Consider the following 18,405-nt stretch of genomic DNA (forward strand, 5'->3'; position numbering starts at 1 on the left):
CTCATTGCACTCTCCCCTCACTAACAGAGCTGCACCCACACTGGAATCCTTTCGGTTCCTCAAACACAATCTCTTTGCTGCCTTGGGGCATTTTCCGTGCTGTCATCTTCTCTTCCTACTTCTTTGCCTGGATAATGACTTTTCATCTTTTAGATCAGTTTAAGTACCAGTTTCCCAGAGAAACCTCTCTTGAGTATTACAACTAAAATACATTCTCCTCGCCACCCTGTCATTATCTACCAGAGCACCCTTACTGTTTCCTTCCAAGCACTTAGTGTGATTTGTATTTATTAGTTTACTTGCTCACTGTCTATCTCAGTGTGGGGAAGGGTATTCACTGTTGTATTCCTTGCACACAGCATTGTATCTGTATTCAGTAAATGCCTTGTGGAACATTCTTTTCCTTTTTCTTAAAGTTAAGATATGACATTGCACCAGAATATTGTATCTGTGAACAGAAGGTTTCCTAGAACATAAATGATCTGGAGCCTTAAGCTTTGGTCACAAAATATATTTCAATATATTTCTTGTTTTGTTTGTCTTATATTTAGCTGCCCATTTAAGTGCTTCAGTATAAAGAAACAACAACTACTTACAATTCAAAATCAAGGATCTGCTCTGACACAAATTTGAAAGGCATATTGGTTCTGGGGTGGAGCCCAGCCTTCTGTATTTTTAATAAGATTCCCAGATGATTCTGATTCATACCAAAGTTTAAGAACACCTGTTGAGTGTGTTCATAGTCCTCTTATAGGTCTACCTGTATCTGACCTTTTGTTTAATCCATGCTTGAGTATTTTATAACCTCATGTACTTTCTGATTTGGATATTTAATGAGTACATAATTACTTATTAATATAGTATTCCTGCTTTTGCATCTCTTGTTCTGCTCTAGATGAGGCTTTGTTCTTTTAAGCTGCTATGATTTTGACATCCTGGGTTTATGATATAATTAGGAATAAGAAATACGAGGTAGACTTCATACAGTTATTTATTTTAAGAGTTTGAGATTCACTAGATAACATATACTATTTATAGAATTGTTTTAAAATAAAACCAGTCATAAAAAGAAAACAAAGTTCTTTTTATTAATTTGTAACTCTGCAAATATAAACTTTTATTGTGAGCAAATATCAGCTTCCAAATTTGTGGCTATTTGTTTTCTTGTTCTGTGGGCTTATATATTGCTTTAAATTGGTAATGTAATGAAAAATATTATTGCCCTCGAGAGGCAAATTTTACATGCATGCAATCATATACAATTGGGAGTTTTGAGATATAGTCCATTCATAATAAGTAATCTGTAATCCTTATTACTTCTTATCTTTCACCAGTTTTTCCCTTTAAACATTTTATGCCACGGATATATATAGAAAAATATGGTTTGTTGTATAGTAAAAGCAAATCTGCTATATTAAGATTATATTGTGGCAGATACATCTTCCAATCGTATTTATCAATGTTCAGATCCCTTCTATAAACAGCCCATGTGGTACTAGGAAGAAATATTTGTAACACTTCAGACACTTATTGTTACTTAAATATACATCAAAGTACAATCTGTAAACACTTTATGTAGACTGGATTTTATCCTTTTTATTTAAATATGAAATAGAGACAATTTTCTTTTTTTTAGTTTAAATTCAAATTAGCCCACATATCGTTGGTTATATGATATAGTACTAATGATATAGTACATCATTAGTTTTGGATGTAGAGTTCAGTAATTCATCAGTTGCATATAATACCCAGTGCTCATCACATTTTCATTTGATAATCTTTTAGAACTTTGCTTATTTGGAATTGCTAATATTCACTAGCAAAATGAATATTTTGCTAAAACATGTTTTATACACAAAGTACATTTCCCATACTCCTGAAAAGAAAACTATCTCTTACCAAGTTCACCATATTTGAGCTAAGGAGGTGGTAATCATAAAATAGACAAAAACGTGGCTATTTTATTTGTGGTCTAAGTGACTTAAAACCCTTAGAAGACAACTGCTCTAAAGCCCTTTCTATTTAGATTGTAAATGTCAACTTTTAGTGGTATTGTTGTCCGTTTTGAGAAACATTAGTAATTTTGATTTAGGTTCATCTGCCATTAACAATATTCATATTTTACCTAAAGTTAATATCACTCTTTAATGCTGAGCAAAATAACAAACGTACTTTCTTTATCTCACATTTATTTTAGACAAGTGAGAGTCCTCCTCAACTATTTCCCTCTACTCTGTCTTAAGATTTTATAGAGGTGAGATAATTTAAAATGCTCAATGGAGAGAAAGAACTTCATTTAAAGAATAATAATTCCTACATTTTTTATGTAAACACATTAAGTCATGCTATGCCTAAAATATATTTGAGAGTTCTATCAGCTACTCAGTAGTTTTACATACCCTACAGTGTTGAACAATAAACTGCATTTTGGTGTGAGCGAAATAGCTTTTATCGCTCTTCTGCGCTCTAATTCACATTTTGATGGACTTTTGATGTTCCTAGATATCCGTGGAATACAGGAGTTTTTGGACAAGGTGTCTCAGCAGGGAATGGATGTTGCATTGCAGAAGGTAGAAAACAACATCAGTAAAATGATCACCACTCTCTTTGACACCTTGAGAATAGAGGAATTGAATCGCTATCGAGACACTCTTAGGCGAGCCATCCTTGTTATGAATCCTGCTACAGCCAAATCTTTCATTACTGAGGTAAGTAAAAATTGTCATGGGGTTGGAGTAGGGTTAAAAAAATTAAATGCTTTGGAATAGACCTCACAGTAAAGTTGAAAATTAAGAGCACAATAAGGGAATTAACTACACAACTGTCATTAACACTAATGGAGGTGGGTAGCACACTGAATTCCTTGCTTGTTGCATCCATCCTGCACAAAATTTTCCCACATCCTGCACAGTTAACTGCTGAAAATGTTTGTATTTATATATTTAAGCACATAGCCAGGATGATTTTAAGAAATGTCATGGGAGTTTAAAAATGTTGTTGACCCTGAATTACTTTAACACGTTCAAGAATAAATTCACAAGAGCACAATTCTCCAACTAATCCTTAAATTTTTGCAAGTCAGAATTTTACCTCTGAGGAAAGATATACTTGAACCAGGCTGTTATTGCCTGAACGTGATTACTTTTACAAAAACAAAGAGCAGATTTACTTCTGTTCTGTGAACTTTGTACCAAGATGAATAATTAAAACTGAAACTCTCTGCAAAATGATGACCATTGTACATTCTATGATGCTGCATCTTCAAAATTTTAATTGTATCTGTTAATTTGGCTAGAAGCTCCAAACCTTTGTAAAAATACGATTAAGACTTTTTAATGATTGGTGTAACATCTTTATGTTCTAAAATGCTTACTAGTGCCCTGACAGGATTATTGTCATTTGCCTTACTTCAAGTTTTTAATTTTATATAGTGCTAGAACTGGTCATGACATTACATACTTTCACATGGGTTTTATTAGTAGTGTTTTTAATTTTGGTGACTTTATTTGACTAATACATTTTTCCTCACTTCTCTAGTAAGCTTTCTTTAGCTCCCAAAGTACTGCTATAAAGCCTCCAAATTAGGAATGTGTTAGAAATTCTTTGACACTCTATAATCTAATTGGTATCAAGGAACTGAAGCAGAATATAAATCACTGAGAAGAATAAAACTTTTGGAAAACTATCAATAACGCCATTTTTTTTAACATTTTAATAGAGAACTTTGTTATGCTGTTAAGGACAAATACAGAACTTTGACCTTTTCTAATGCAGCAAATTACTCAGAGAGTCTTTTTGAACAACTAGGTCTTTCCACAGTAGAAAGAATATTTCCAATTTTACAGGAGTTAGTTCTTTCCTTCAAGAAACCCAAAATCTGCTGAAAATTTTAAGATAATTACACAAAGATATATAACATAAATTGGAATCTTAAAATTATAATAAGTGAGGTTGAAGCATCTATGGTCGTCTTTGGTTGGGGATTGTGGAGATCAGAGAACACTTCATTGAGAAGGCACATTTGAATTGTACTTATTATCATGAGTAGGAATTCATGAAGGAAGTGTGGTATGCAACAGACAAATACAAGTCCATCCCAACCACTTTCTGGTCATGTCGGGTTAGCAAATTACCTAACATTTCTGAGCCTCCATTTTATCATTAATAAAATGAGAATAATATATTGATTTCAACTTATTAAATTTGTAATGTAATGAGACATCCTGTGATACGCCTTAAAGTTGGGGAGAGGGAGGTAGCACCTAGTAAGTACTTAAGACACGTTAATTTCTAGTTCATTTTCTCTAGCATATAGCACATGCCTGACCATAGCAGATGCTCAAAAAATACTTGGTGAACTGAAAAGAATATCAAGACTTGCAAAGACACAGTCCTTGACTGAGTGCTCAGAATAGAGCAAGTAGTTTTGTATAGGTTCAATATAGGATATGTGAAAAAGAGAAGTGACACGCACTGTGTAACACATGGCTTTAAACCAGATGGCAAAGGCCCATGAGTGCCAGGTAACAATTCATGTATATTTACTAAGCCAGTCAGAAGAAATGGGCTGAGAAGAGGGACAGATTACCAAGGGCTTTTGCCAAGTCATGATCTTGACTTGTGTTCTGACCATGGCCCCCTATCCTTGACTCTGAACTTTGATACCTGTAATAATCTGCTGTTTCTGTCTTTGTTCCTAAACATATAAAATCTATTTTTGTGAGTTTCCTGAGATTTCTCTTCCTTCCTCTACACTGACACCACTTTTTCCCCACTCGCTTGTGTTTCACAATCGCTGAGTTTATGTCTCCAAACTGTACTAAGTTTATTCTATAGTCTCAAACAGTGATGTAAGAATGACAGAAAGAATGTGAACCCACTGCCTTCCCCATCCTAAGCTAGCTGTTTTCCCTGACCTGTACAGTGGTTCCTGTTTTCAATTAACTGTTTTCCAATATCTCTCCTCTTTCTTCTGCTCACCCATGGGTTCTGGGAGCATTTCCCCACTTAGGAAATAGACTAGCCCCTCAATACCAGAAACAATTAATTCAAAAGGCAAACAGCATGGAATTCAAATGGCACACAGCACAAAAGTTCTGGAGATAGAAAGAATAGATTTTGTTATGTATGTTTATGTGTGGTCTTTGTTCTAGGATAATGATGCCAACACTAGTCTCTCCAGTTTAGCCCAGATGGTCTGCTTGGATTTTGTAGACGAGAATCCTGTCTGTCTATCTATCTATCTATCATCTATCTATCATCTTTCTATCTATCTATATGTATGTCAGCTTTCAAGGACATTTTGCATGAGCCAGTGTGTGAGAAGGCCTTTGTGAAAATCAGTATGTGTTTAACTTGAATCAGTCCTCTTTATTCACTGATTCTGTATTTGCAAATTTGCCTACTCACTGAGATTTATTTGTAACTTGAAAATCAATACTAAGGATGTTTTCACAAGCCATTCACAGAAATGTTCAGAGCTGTGAAAAATTTGAGTTGCCTAAGGTTGCCAACTAAGGTTGAACAAAGCTGTGCTCTGCATTCTTGTTTCATTTCTCATACTGTAAACAAATGTCCTTTTTGCAGTTTATTTCGTGTCTCCTTTTTTTTGCATTTTTTGTGCCATTTTTTTTGGTGATTTCACTGTTTAAAATGGCCTCCAAGTGTAGTGCTGAAGTGCTCTCCTTAACTGTGATGTGTCCTACTGAGAAAATACCTGTTCGATAAGGTCCATTCAGGCATGAGTACCCTTGGCCATGAGTTCAATGTTAACAAATCGACATGTTATTGTTTGAATGCTTGTGCTTGCCCCCTCCAAATTCCTATGTTGAAATCCTGTGCCCAATGTGATGGTTTCAGGAGGTGGGGCCTTTAGGAACTGCTGAAGTCCTGAGGATGGAGTCTTCATAAATAGGATCAGTGCTATTCTAAATGCTAAAAAGAACCCTGCAGAGCTCTCTAGCGCCTCCCACCAAGTAAAAATACAACAAGGAGTCTGCAACGAAAAGAGGGCCCTCTTTTGCATGGTGCAACCATGCTGGCTCCTGACTGAACTACCAGCCTCCAGAACTGTGAGAAATAAATTTTTGCTTTTAGTAAGCTACCCAATCTATGGTATTTTGTTATAGCAGCCCAAATGGACTAGGACACAATAATCTGTATATACATATAGCATATATTAATCATAGGTACAATATGTATTGAATATATAGATACTGTATATAAATTTAAATCTCTTCAAATAGAGACATAAATAAACCCAGAGCCTTGTAGGAACCAAACCCTGTATTTCCCCTAGGAGCAGTGGTTCAGCATTTATTAATTCAGTGTTCTCAGGAAATTTACGGAACATAACTACTGGGAATGATAAGAATTGACTTTGCTCCCATACTTTTCAGCTCCCATCTCATTCCTGCCCTCCCTTTGGCTTGGCATTTGTCAAGTATCAAAATTTCTAGGGCTCTCTAGACTCCATCCTCAGGACTTCAGCAGTTCCCAAAGGCCCCACCTCCTGAAACCATCACATTGGGCACAGGATTTCAACATAGGAATTTGGAGGAGGCAAGCACAAGCATTCAAACAATAAGAGATGAGAGGGCTCTCTGCTGCTGCCCCTTACGACAATAACTAGTCTGTGGCTTCTTCTACCATGTATCATCAGATAACACTACCTCATCTGCTTTTCTTTTTTCAGTAATTTACTTAAAAACACTTTTCTGATCATCTTTTCCCTCTTTCCTCATGGTTATGGGTTTATATACCTACACAACTCCTTATATTTTATTGGGGGTTTAGGGGACAATCCCTTTAACTTTTTGAGTTGGAAGTTCCAGAGTATTCTTTCAGATTTTTAGAGGTTAAAACCAAGCAAACATAAGGTACTTTAAGAACCATTGTTACAATTTTTAAGAAATATCTTGAATAATGACATTTTAAATTTGGAACATGCAACATTTTGTCCAAATTCCAAATTTACAGTTGAAAAAACTAAAGGCCTCTCTAGATGCAATCAATATTGTTCTCTAACTTCCTCCAGCAATGTTTAACACCCTTGCAGCTAATGCTGATTGTGGATGGTAAGGGACACTCACAGTTTGAAAATAGTAAAGTTGTCAGCGGGTCAAAGGGGTACACGATTGTCAGATCCTAAGAGAAGCATTTGTAGAAATAACTTACCAAGGATTATATGATGGATAGAAAGGCATATGAAGCTAGAAAGAAACTGATGGATTGGGATAAAAGGAAAGATAGAGGAAGTAAAGGTTATGATGAGGGCAGAGCCTGGTTCAGTAAGGACCTAAGAGAGGGAGAGATGGAGAGGGGGAAATTCTAGGCAAAGAGGAGGGGATAGCAGAACTCTCACTTTCACTGCTTCCTACACATTATAAGTGGGCACAGAAAGTTGTTGAAATATTCAAAGGAAACATTAACCTCAAAGTCAAAAGAATGAGTTTTAAAAAAGAAATTGCTCACTTAGCATTGTCATTTAATTGCTAACGGGAAAAATGGGCATATCAATTCTGTTTGCATCTTTTTTTTTCTGTCTCTGGAGCAATTATGTGGCACTGAGTTAATTACGCTCCCTTTGAAGTCTTAGAAATTTAATACGTTACATGTCTACAGTTAGTGCTCCACCTCTCATTCAAGAGTTTCAAAGCTTTAAGAAAAATACTGCTGTTCTGTGCAGCTGAGTAAATCAACCTGCTGTGGTATCAGTAGAAAATTGTTATCACAATGTACCTGCTAGTGTCCTTGAAATTAATATGGTGAATCAGGAATGCTTACATGGTTTGATTTAAATATGGATTGGGATGATATTTTGAAAAACAACTTTTTAAATATATATATATATATATATATATATATATATATATATATGATAGATTTGCATTAGAAACTACATAGGTTATATCCTTTCTAGAAAGCATACAACAATCCTATATAAATTAGAACTTTTTGTCATGGTTTTTAGTTTTCAGGTTTGATAAGAAAATCAATTCTTTGAAAACAGGAAGTTTTATTACTTATATGGTAATGAATATAATTTCCTATTTGCATTTCTTCAAGTTTTCAGAAAGGAACCCTACTGTTACATGAAATCCTTTTATTCTGCAATGAGAGAAGTATATCATCTCTTATTCTTTAAACGTACTTTATGAAATAGTTTTCATTTCATTGTACTATATTCCAGAGAACTTTGATCTTGTCAGACAACTTAAAGGCAAAGTTACTTACTTCAAATATATAAGCAGCTTGCCAGAAAGAAGCCTTTAGGAAGGTTTAGGAAACAAGTGAAGATCTTTCTCAATGGATACAACAAGGTTCCCAGTCACCAAAAGGTACTCCGAATATTGAAATTACTGTGATCATTATTTAGTAGCTATTTAAGTAATTCAATATTCTACCAAAAAGAAATTATTTGGAGATATTTTGCAATGTACAGTTTTTAAAATGATACTAGTATAATGACACTTGAAAAAAGGAACTTATAACAGTATTTTTTTCCCCAAAATGTATCCATTGCATGAAAGTCTCTCTAATACTACTGTGTTCATAAATGGCTGCTATACATTTTTTAGAGTAAACCTTGTATTGAAATATAACATACACCTCTCAATTCTTCCCATTCAGTTTTCCCTCCCTTTCCCTATGGTCCTCTGATCAAAAACTATTGATGTACTATATGTTGGCTAATTGAACATAATAAAAAATAAATAAATAAAATAAAAAATAAATAAAATTATTTTAATATTGTAAAAAAAAAAGAAATATAACACACACAAGAATAGTGTACATAAGTGTGTAACTCAACAAATTTCCATGCAACCAGTGTCCAGGTTAAGAAATAGTGCATAATTGGTACTCCCAGGTTCCCTTCCTGTGCACCACTCAGTTATAACCCCCCCAAGGATAGACATTATCTTTACTTTTAACACAGTAAACTAGTTGTGATTAATTTTAATCTGTATATGAATAGAATCAAACTGTATATGTTTTGTCTGTTTTCTATTGGCCAACATTATGTTTATGAGATTCATCCATGTTGAAATATGTAGGCAAAGTTCATTCATTTTGATTGCTTCAAAGTATTTAATGGTACGAATATGCCACAGTTAATATAATTTATGTTGATGATTTTTTCTAGTTCTGCCTATTGCAAATAGTGGTTTTATGCATGTATTTTTGTGTAGGTATGTATTTTTACTGGGTGTATACTTAGGAATGGACTTGCTAGCTCAAGAGTAATACATAAGGTATGTCATTTATTAAAGCTAGATGATACAGCCAGTTTTCCAAGTGTTTATAGCCATTTGGATTTCTATTTTCTATTAGCATTTCAATTTTCCACTTTCTTACCAACACTTGTTTTTTTTTTTCTGTCATCTTCATTTTATTTATCCTCATGGAAATGTATTAGATTTAGCTTTTGTTTCCAATTTGCATTTTCCTGATGGAGTTTTTTGGTATATATATTGACTTTTTTTGATATTTTATTTTATGGAGTGCACATTCAAGTCATTTTCCTTTTTTTCCCCTCATAATTTGTAGAAGTTTTATATATATTAGCGATAAGAGTTCATTGCCAAATGAATATATTTTCAATACCTTCTCCATTGTTTGTCTTTTTACTTCATAAGTAGTGAATTTTGATGAGCATAAATTTTTATTTGTAATGTAGTCCAAGTTATTAATTTGTTTTCTTTATAGTTAGCATTTTTTGTCTTTTTTGTTTGTTTGTTTTTAAAGACAGCTCCTCTTCTAAGGTCATAAAGGCATACTCTTATGGCTTTTATTTTTGTTTTTGTTTTTTAGAAATTTTGTTTTATCATTTACATTTAAATCTGAAGTTCATTTGAAATTGATTGCTTTACATGGTGGATGGAAGAGGCAGAGATACATTTATTCTCCATTATGGTGTCTGTTATTCGTTTCAACATAGGACCAGTGTGCCTGAATTATGTTGGGGAGGAAGAATTTCCTGTGCACTTCAAGGTCCTTCTAGCTGGACTAAGAATCAAATTGACATGAAACAGAGTAACAGGAGAAAATAAATTTCATTTTGTACATATAGGGAATCCACACAAAGGTGCAATTCCAAAGACAGTCACTAAAATGAGGTAATATGTCATCCTGAACTAAGGAGAAGAAGATAAGGGTCTGAGACTTCAAAGGAAAGAGATGTGATTCACAGGAAGAGTAAATGTTTGCTAAACAAATGTTTGCTGGGCTATTCAGAAACAATGGAACAGAGAGGACTTTGATTAAAGGGGCCTTGCTGGGCCCCTCCCTGTCCATCATACTTAGTTCATATCATAATGTTGTTATTTGTGGTGATAGCTCTCTTCCTGGACTAGGTCCTCTATCTAAATTCTTTTAGGCCGTTGTGGGGGGATGGGAGTAAAGAGCTTTTCCTGACTCTGCTGGGTTTTGATTGCTTTTAACTCAAAATAATCTTCATGCCAAAGCAGCATATTTCAGGGGGACCTGTCCCAAACCCCTTCAATGGAAAGGGAAGTTAGAAGTTCCTACCATCAATGAATAAAATGGGAGCTCATTAGTGTATTTGAAAGTATAGGCTATTATGCCTGTACAGTGTCTTTATCATATACATATTTTTTTTCTCTGTAACATGAAGCACATGACTTTAGGAGAAAATACAAGATTCTACTGATGATTTCATTGGAATAAGAATCTTTCTATGCTCCCATGATAACAAAAGTCAATAATGCTGGGTCCCAAGTAGCAGCCAGTGGCCAGTCACTCAAAAATTCAACTCATTCATATGGTTTTTACGATGGCAGGAAATTCTAAGAGAAAAAAGAATTTTAATTTCGCTTGACTAAAACAAACAAAGCCTCTAACAGGCACTGCTTCACTCATGACTTAATTTCTTTTTCTTGTATCACAGTTACCAATTATTATTGAACTGCTCTCAAATCTGAGTTTTTGCTTTAGCTCAGTATTGTACTGAACTTGCAAGGCAGTTCTGTTACCAGTTAACCCACAGGCTTTGGATTTTTTTTTTTTTTTCTTGTAATGAGAAAATCTCAAATTTATTTTACTTTCCACCTGACCAAAATTGTGTATGACAGCGCTTGCTTCTGTTAACGAGGCTGAAAGAGCCTCAGACTTTGCCTCTCTGGTCGAAACTCTGCTTAACTCTCAGAAGGTTCCCCTGAAGAAGGGAACTCGGCAGGGAATCGGGTTCCAATGCATTCAGTCTCCTAATAAGACAGATCCAACTCACCTCGCTCCTGTGACCGCTGGCTTGGGATACAGATACTGGTGAACGGTCTGCTACTAACTTCTACTAGTCTAAAAGTCATTTAACAATTTTTTGCCTTTGCAACATCTCATTTGCTAGTTTTCTTTTTCTGTTAGATTTTCAAATGGGTTCAACATTTTCATTCTATTCCCTTTATTGAAACAAAATTAAATAAATATCGGGAACACTGGTGAGGGTTGTACTCTTAATTGAAAAATAAAATCACAATTGCTTCAACTTTTAGGGAATTGAAGTCCTTCTTTAATCCATTATTCGTTTATTCATTCATTTAGACAATATGTTTAAAGCTATCCTGTTCAAGGCAATGTGGAAAGTGTTGGTAGGAATAGAATCATAAATGATGTATGATTCCAGCCCCCAAGGAATATACAGACTAATAAAGAAAATGTTGTAAACATAAAATGTACAAAATAATAAAACCACAAGAAAGAAAACAGTTAAGTTATTCTCTTCAACCCCCAAAAGGAATTGAAAAGAAAACAAAGTTAGTATCTAAAACTTGATCAGGGGCACCTGGGTGGCTCAGTCGTTAAGCGTCTGCCTTCGGCTCAGGTCATGATCTCAGGGTCCTGAGATCGAGCCCCGCGTTGGGCTCCCTGCTCCGAGGGAAACCTGCTTCTCCCTCTCCCACTCCCCCTGCTTGTGTTCCCTCTCTCACTGTCTCTCTCTCTGTCAAATAAATAAATAAAATCTTAAAAAAAATTAAAAATAAATATAGTTTGCAGATAATGTATGATTACCCATATCTAGAAGCAAACCAAAAATTTATTTGTTATGGGACAACTGAGAAGTCTTGGCTACTTCAAGAAATTTGTAACCATAGCTTGCTATGTAGCTTTATCAAAGCAAGTCTAGAATTTGAATAAATCCAAGAGTGATTTTCCTGCCATGAAGTTACATGGAAAAGCAAGCAAACAAACAAACACAAAGGGATTAGTTAGAATAGACCTAATGATGAATTTGAAGATTAGAATTCAGCAGTGTTTGTCTATTACTGCCTAGAGAAGAAACATCAGACCTGGAAGGCAAGGACATGCCAACATATAAAGGTATTCTCTGTGGTATGCGAGGCACAGTTTATCAGTGAAATAGTTTTCAAAATTATGCACCTCCTTGTTGCTGCTCCCATTTTCTTTTTTTTTTTTTTTTTTTTTAAAGATTTTATTTATTTGAGAGAGAGAATGAGAGACAGCATGAGAGGGGGGAGGGTCAGAGGGAGAAGCAGACCCCCCGCTGAGCAGGGAGCCCGATGCGGGACTCGATCCTGGGACTACAGGACCATGACCTGAGCCGAAGGCAGTCGCCTAACCAACTGAGCCACCCAGGTGCCCACTGCTCCCATTTTCAACATCACCTTTTGAAGCTAGGAAAATGGTGAGCCCCTGTATTTTAAGCACTAGAGACTTAGGTTGCTGCAAATTAATAAATAAACAACTTAATTACTATGCCAGTTTCTAGTAAATTTTCTTAGTATGTAAATGACAAATACATGCTACAAGAACCATTATTTTCCATTTCCAGATCGAAACACAGATTATTACACTCTGCCCCGCTCTTCAAGGCAGCCACGGCAAATGGATCTTAGTTAGCACAGGAGTCTAAATCTATTTGCCAACCTGGGTTAGTATGAGTCAGTCTCCCAGAACTTAATCAATTCCTTAAATGCTTACTGACAAAATCAATACTTTAGATTTGTAGTGGACTAGATTTTAAAGTATAGCCACCCCATGAAGCATTGTTGAAATGTTAGCTGGTACCCCTAGGTTACAATTCTATTTATACTTTTTCTCACTGTAATATAGATAAATAAGAGGGAAATAAGCTGTGTAGGTAGAGAAAATTAAGAAGATCCATTTGATTTTTCCAGCAAATCCTATATTTAATAGAATACACAAAACTGTAGCAAATGAAGATTAAAAGATTAGACTTATATGTGTCTACCAACACTAAAATTATATGAACATGTGGGTTCATTAATCTCAAATACTAATTACTTTAAATGTGTATATTAATTGATGAGACAACATTTAAGTCAATATTTAAAACCCATGTTTAGGATTCGGATTTAAAGCAATATAGTAGAAGGGCATCCTTCCATGAATGAAGGAAACATGAATAAAGATACAGAGATGGAAATTGACAGTCTGCAAGTTGGGACGGGGGACATAGGCTATCTGAGGTAGAATTCTAGGATGCAAAGTCAGGTAAGGTGGTACCAGATTGGTGGGTGAAAACCACCGAATGTCAAACTTACAACGGCAGCACTGACATGGAATTTGGATTCAGTTTTTGTCAAATTAGCTGTGTAGCCCTGGGCAAGCTGTTTGAAATCGTTCAGCTTGATCTTCTTCATCTATAAAATGGAGTAGTTCCTAGATCACAGAGATTTTTGAAGACCATATCTGGTAATATAAATAGAAGGCATAGAATAATGTTCACACTCAGTAAAAACTTAACTATGCTCCAGAATTGTAAGTCGGATAAAGAAGAAAATTCAAATGATGTTGGAATTAATAGACTTGGAAATGATTGGGTATGCAAAATGAGGTTGAGATGTGGGCAACAGAGATGGATCCTATGTTTCAAGTCTGGGTCTCAAGGAAGTTAAGGTTTTGAAATCAGGAACATAAGAAGGTAAACAGGTTTGGGGACAATATGATAAATGTAACTTCAGTAATAAATTTGATGTTATTCTAGAACATCTAGATTGAGACATGCATCAGATTGGTGGAAATGAATGAATAGAATCCAGCTGAGCTAAGGAAAAGCTATTGTATTTGCCAGTGAGATGGTCATTGGTGACCTTTGAAAAAATATTCTCATTAAAATAATGTGAGGAGGGGAAAAGATTATAAGGAAATAAATAACGAAGGGGTTGTTAGCAAATAAGCAGAACAAGAATAGGCAGCTTTTTCAAGTTTGGAGACAAAAAGGATGGTCAAATAGTACTGTATCTTAGTCAGAAACCTATTTCAAGGAAGATATTTTCAAGACTACTTCATGTAAACAAGGGCGATAAGGAGGAAAGGGGAAAATGATATACAAGATATAGAAAAAAACCAATATAGAATCAGTGAAATGAATTAAGATCAGTTTTATAGTTAGATTATATTTTATCAGGATGCCTAGGTGGCTCAGTTGGTTAAGCTTCTGCCTTCAGCTCAGGTCATGATCCCAGGGTCCTGGGATCGAGTCCCGCATCGGGCTCCTTGCTCAGGGGTAGGGGTGGAGGGGGGAACCTACTTCTCCCTCTGCCTGCTGTTCCCTCTGCTTGTGCTCTCCCTCTCTCTCTGACAAATAAATAAATAAATCTTTAAATAAAGATTATATTTTAATGGAGAGAAGCTGAGGAAGTGAGAGAGGATAAAAATACAGAGAATTTGAAGGTAATGAGGGCTCAATTGCATTTGGACAGGATATATATGTATATATATACATATATATACATATATATATAGTAGAATCATAGTATATATATGTATATATGTGTGTATATATAGTAGAATCATAGTATATATATATACGTATATATATATAGTAGAATCAGTAGATTCTAATTAGTTTTCTGTAAGTATTTAGTGGACTGGATGCAGAGGCGGAAAATAAACGAGGTAAAAAAGAATGGCTTACCCAAGGAGGTGGACTAGCCAACATGCAACTATAGAAGAATCAGGCTGCCTATGGGGACCATAATGCAGACAACATAAGAGATGCTGGGCATCAATTGATTTCCAGCATGAATCCTATTTCCTAATGTGAGCTACTGGCTTTAAGGAAAATATATACTAACTTTCCTTATATTTTGGTTACACCTACGTAATAGGTCTAGACTTGAACTTAAAAGAAAGAATATTAATTGGATTAATACTTTAAAGATAAATAAAAATGTGCTTACCTAGAAGAAAATTTCTCAGCCTTGGCTACTGACAGTTTGGACCAGATAATTCTTTACTGTGGAAGGGTCTCCTGTGCACTGTAATACCTTAGAGTCATCCCTACCTCTACTGACTAGACACCAGTATACACCAATCATGATAATTAAAAAAAAGCCAAACATTGCCAAAAGTTCCCATTAGTGGTGATAATGGTCATAGGGACTTAAAATCACCCCTGGTTGATAATCACTGATACAGAACTATTCAATGTTTGAAACACTAAAGTTTGTTCTCATGGAAATTTTATTGCTGGCATATGACAACTTTATTTCACTTGTCCCCTAATAATAGCTAGTCAACATTTATTGGACTCTTTCCAGGTGTCAGACACTATGCTAATCACTCTGTAAGTTATCTTGCATAATCCTCAAAAAATCCAATGAGATGGGTATCTTCATTCTTCATTAAAGGAATGACATAGATATATTTATTTATCTATATTACACAGATTATTTGCATTTTATTTTATTTTATTTTTGTTAAATTAGTCATTATTTTCCAAGTTGTTTTATTGTTTTCTAACAATGTCCATCTGAATTCCTTTTTTTTTGGGAGATTATAATTGGTTTCCAAGTAATACTTACCTCTCAACTGGTAAGTTTACATTATGGTCTTTGACCGTGCCATCTGCGAGGCCAATCAGTCAGCCTAAGAATTTTAGCACAAAATATATGAAAAGGCAAAAGAAATGAATTGTATACATAAACTGATACATAACTAATAGGTGGCAAGAAATCTGAGTTGATTCTGAACATTGTAAAGTAGTTGTCATAGGCAAAAATTAACACTTACTGAGTTTTTCTTATGTGCCAGACACTGCTCCAAGTGTGCTTTACATATTAACACTGTTTTTAATCCTCACAAATTGTATAAGGTAGATTCAGCATTTGGCCCCATTTTACAAAAAAAGGAAAATGAGACACAAAGAGGTGAAACTAGCCCAGGTCACACAACAATAGCCAAGCCAAGTCTAGACCATTCTTAACAAGTATGCTATATCTGTTGCCTCTCCAGGTATACAATAAGTGTGAAAAAAATCATCCTAACTTTCTATTCATGACAAAGAAATTGTTGGTATGCTTAACTCTTGTTAAGTCATTTTTGAGGAGAATTTGCAGTGGGATAAACTAGTGGAAGAGTAGTGAAAAACATTATTGTGGAAGTTAGTCAATGTGATTAGGCTATCTGTGTTTGGTCATTTGTGTTTACCGAAGTTAAGCTTCTACCCAACCACAGAGAAGACCTGGAAATAGAGGTTCTATCTTCCTTGATTAATACATCTCAAAGAGATGGCCCCCAGGTCCTTGAGAAAGACGTTTCTGGGTTATAAAACTACAAGAGGCTGGGGGAAGATTAACATCTCAGGGGCACAGAGAAATAATTTATAATTGCAAATGTCCCAAAGTAAATGCTCTAAGAAAAGGGAAGTCAAAGGCCTTGAATCAGAAAGAAAACTCTCTAAAACTTAGTCAAGCTAAAGGGAATGTTAAGGCTGTCTTGGGTCAAGCATACATAGGATATTTAGACTAAATAGATTTAGTTTTAGTGTGTGTGCTTATAATAGTTATTTTATACATGTGTATTATACATAAAATTTGAATATATATGTTCAATCTATATTACATTTTGAATAATGGTTGAACATATATATTCAAATATCTAGATTGCAGAAATGTATTATCATATAAAGGGACTTTGGGGATGAAAGAAATTGTTATACTCCAGTGACTCACAGGAGTTTTGGGCTAAGGTTTGGGCTAAGATTAGCAAAAAAGTAGCAAGGTTTATTTTTGTAGCTTTTTTGACTTTAAAGTCATTATCACTGGTAATAAGGATATCTTTTTACTGCTTTCGGGGGGACAGAGGAGGTCTGAGTGTCCCTGCCCCTGTTGTTTCTTAACTAACTTTTATTAGTACTTAATTACTGATGTGACAAGACCACTAGATATGCTGTATGTGAGCTTGCAAAGCAAAAGATAATGCTGATTTAATCTGAGAGATTCAAGGAGTCAACCTCATACGGGACTCATGGAAGAAAACAGAAGGCAATAGTGACGACCCCATTGCGAAGTTCACAGAGCAGAGGTGAAGAGGATGAGGACTCAAGGGGTGCAGAGAGGCATGGGGCTGACTGTATTTGTAACAATATGAGTTTGTTTTTGCTGAGAAGCCTGGAAAATATTGTCAGCATGATTCCAACCTGTTCTTGGTACATCTGACCTGAGGTCACTATAGGTACAAACAAAAATTTCACAAACTTTTGGTAGAAATGGAATCACAATTTCAGGAGACTCAGATTTTGTTGAGTAAAGCTTATGCTTTACATTTCTATGACTGCTTTTAGAATTGTGAACCTCAGGGTATTTCTAAATTCTCCAGCTCCTATTACATCAGGGTTGCTCTATGTCAGGATTAAATTGATTGACTTGAAAGCAAACTAAAACCATAAAATAAACCCATCAATCTAGCACTTTGTAAATGTTATATGAATTTTAAAATAGGCTTTTTTTTTTTTTTAATATCTCACCAAATTCCACGTTCACTGACTCCCTGAAGTTCGGTTCACTTTACTCCTTGGAAATTCCTTGTTTTTTATGGAACTGCTTAAATTGAGAAAAACTTACTATTATTGCTGTAAACCCAAATAAAATTTGAGAAGTGCGGAGTCTGGGTAAATCTCTGCAATTCTCAGTAATATTTCTATCTTGTAGGTGCCCAAATTCCCATTGACTAAGACATATGTGATCAATGACTGGTACAAAACATGTAATCGCACACTTTTATATAGATGATGTTAATTACATTTTTGGATTATTGAAGTACTACTGCTAACTAAAAACATGCATATTTCTAAAGGGCTATTTGTCCATTGTTATGTAGTGTTAAATACATGAAACTTTTATCTCAGTGGATATATGGATCTATATGTGGGGAATTTAAAAAATACCTTTACCTAGATCTTATCCCAGAACTTTAAGATTTTTTTTTAATTTGTCTGAGAGAGAGAGATCAGGAGCAAACGGGGAGGGGCGGAGGGAGAGAAAGAATCTCAAGCAGACTCAGCACTGAGTGCAGAGCTGGTCATGGGGTTCAATCTCACAACTCTGAGATCATGACCTGAGCTGAAACCAGGTGTCAGAGGCTTAACCGACTGTGCCACCCAGGTACCCCAGGCATTGGTAT

The 18,405-nt window shown here is 35.1% G+C and overlaps 1 protein-coding gene across 4 annotated transcripts in view; it reads left to right on the forward strand.

Moving 5' to 3' along the window:
- Positions 1 to 18,405, forward strand: part of GRID2 (glutamate ionotropic receptor delta type subunit 2) — a 1,428,484-nt gene that overhangs the window by 771,062 nt on the left and 639,017 nt on the right. For all 4 annotated transcript variants that reach the window (XM_032400835.1, XM_032400836.1, XM_032400834.1 and 1 more), the window contains exon 4: positions 2,503 to 2,708. In XM_032400835.1, coding sequence (XP_032256726.1) covers positions 2,503 to 2,708 — 206 coding nt within the window. The remainder of the gene's footprint in view (positions 1 to 2,502; positions 2,709 to 18,405) is intronic.

Source organism: Phoca vitulina, unplaced genomic scaffold, assembly GCF_004348235.1.
Source record: "Phoca vitulina isolate PV1807 unplaced genomic scaffold, GSC_HSeal_1.0 scaffold3, whole genome shotgun sequence".
Taxonomy (NCBI): Eukaryota; Metazoa; Chordata; class Mammalia; order Carnivora; family Phocidae; genus Phoca; species Phoca vitulina.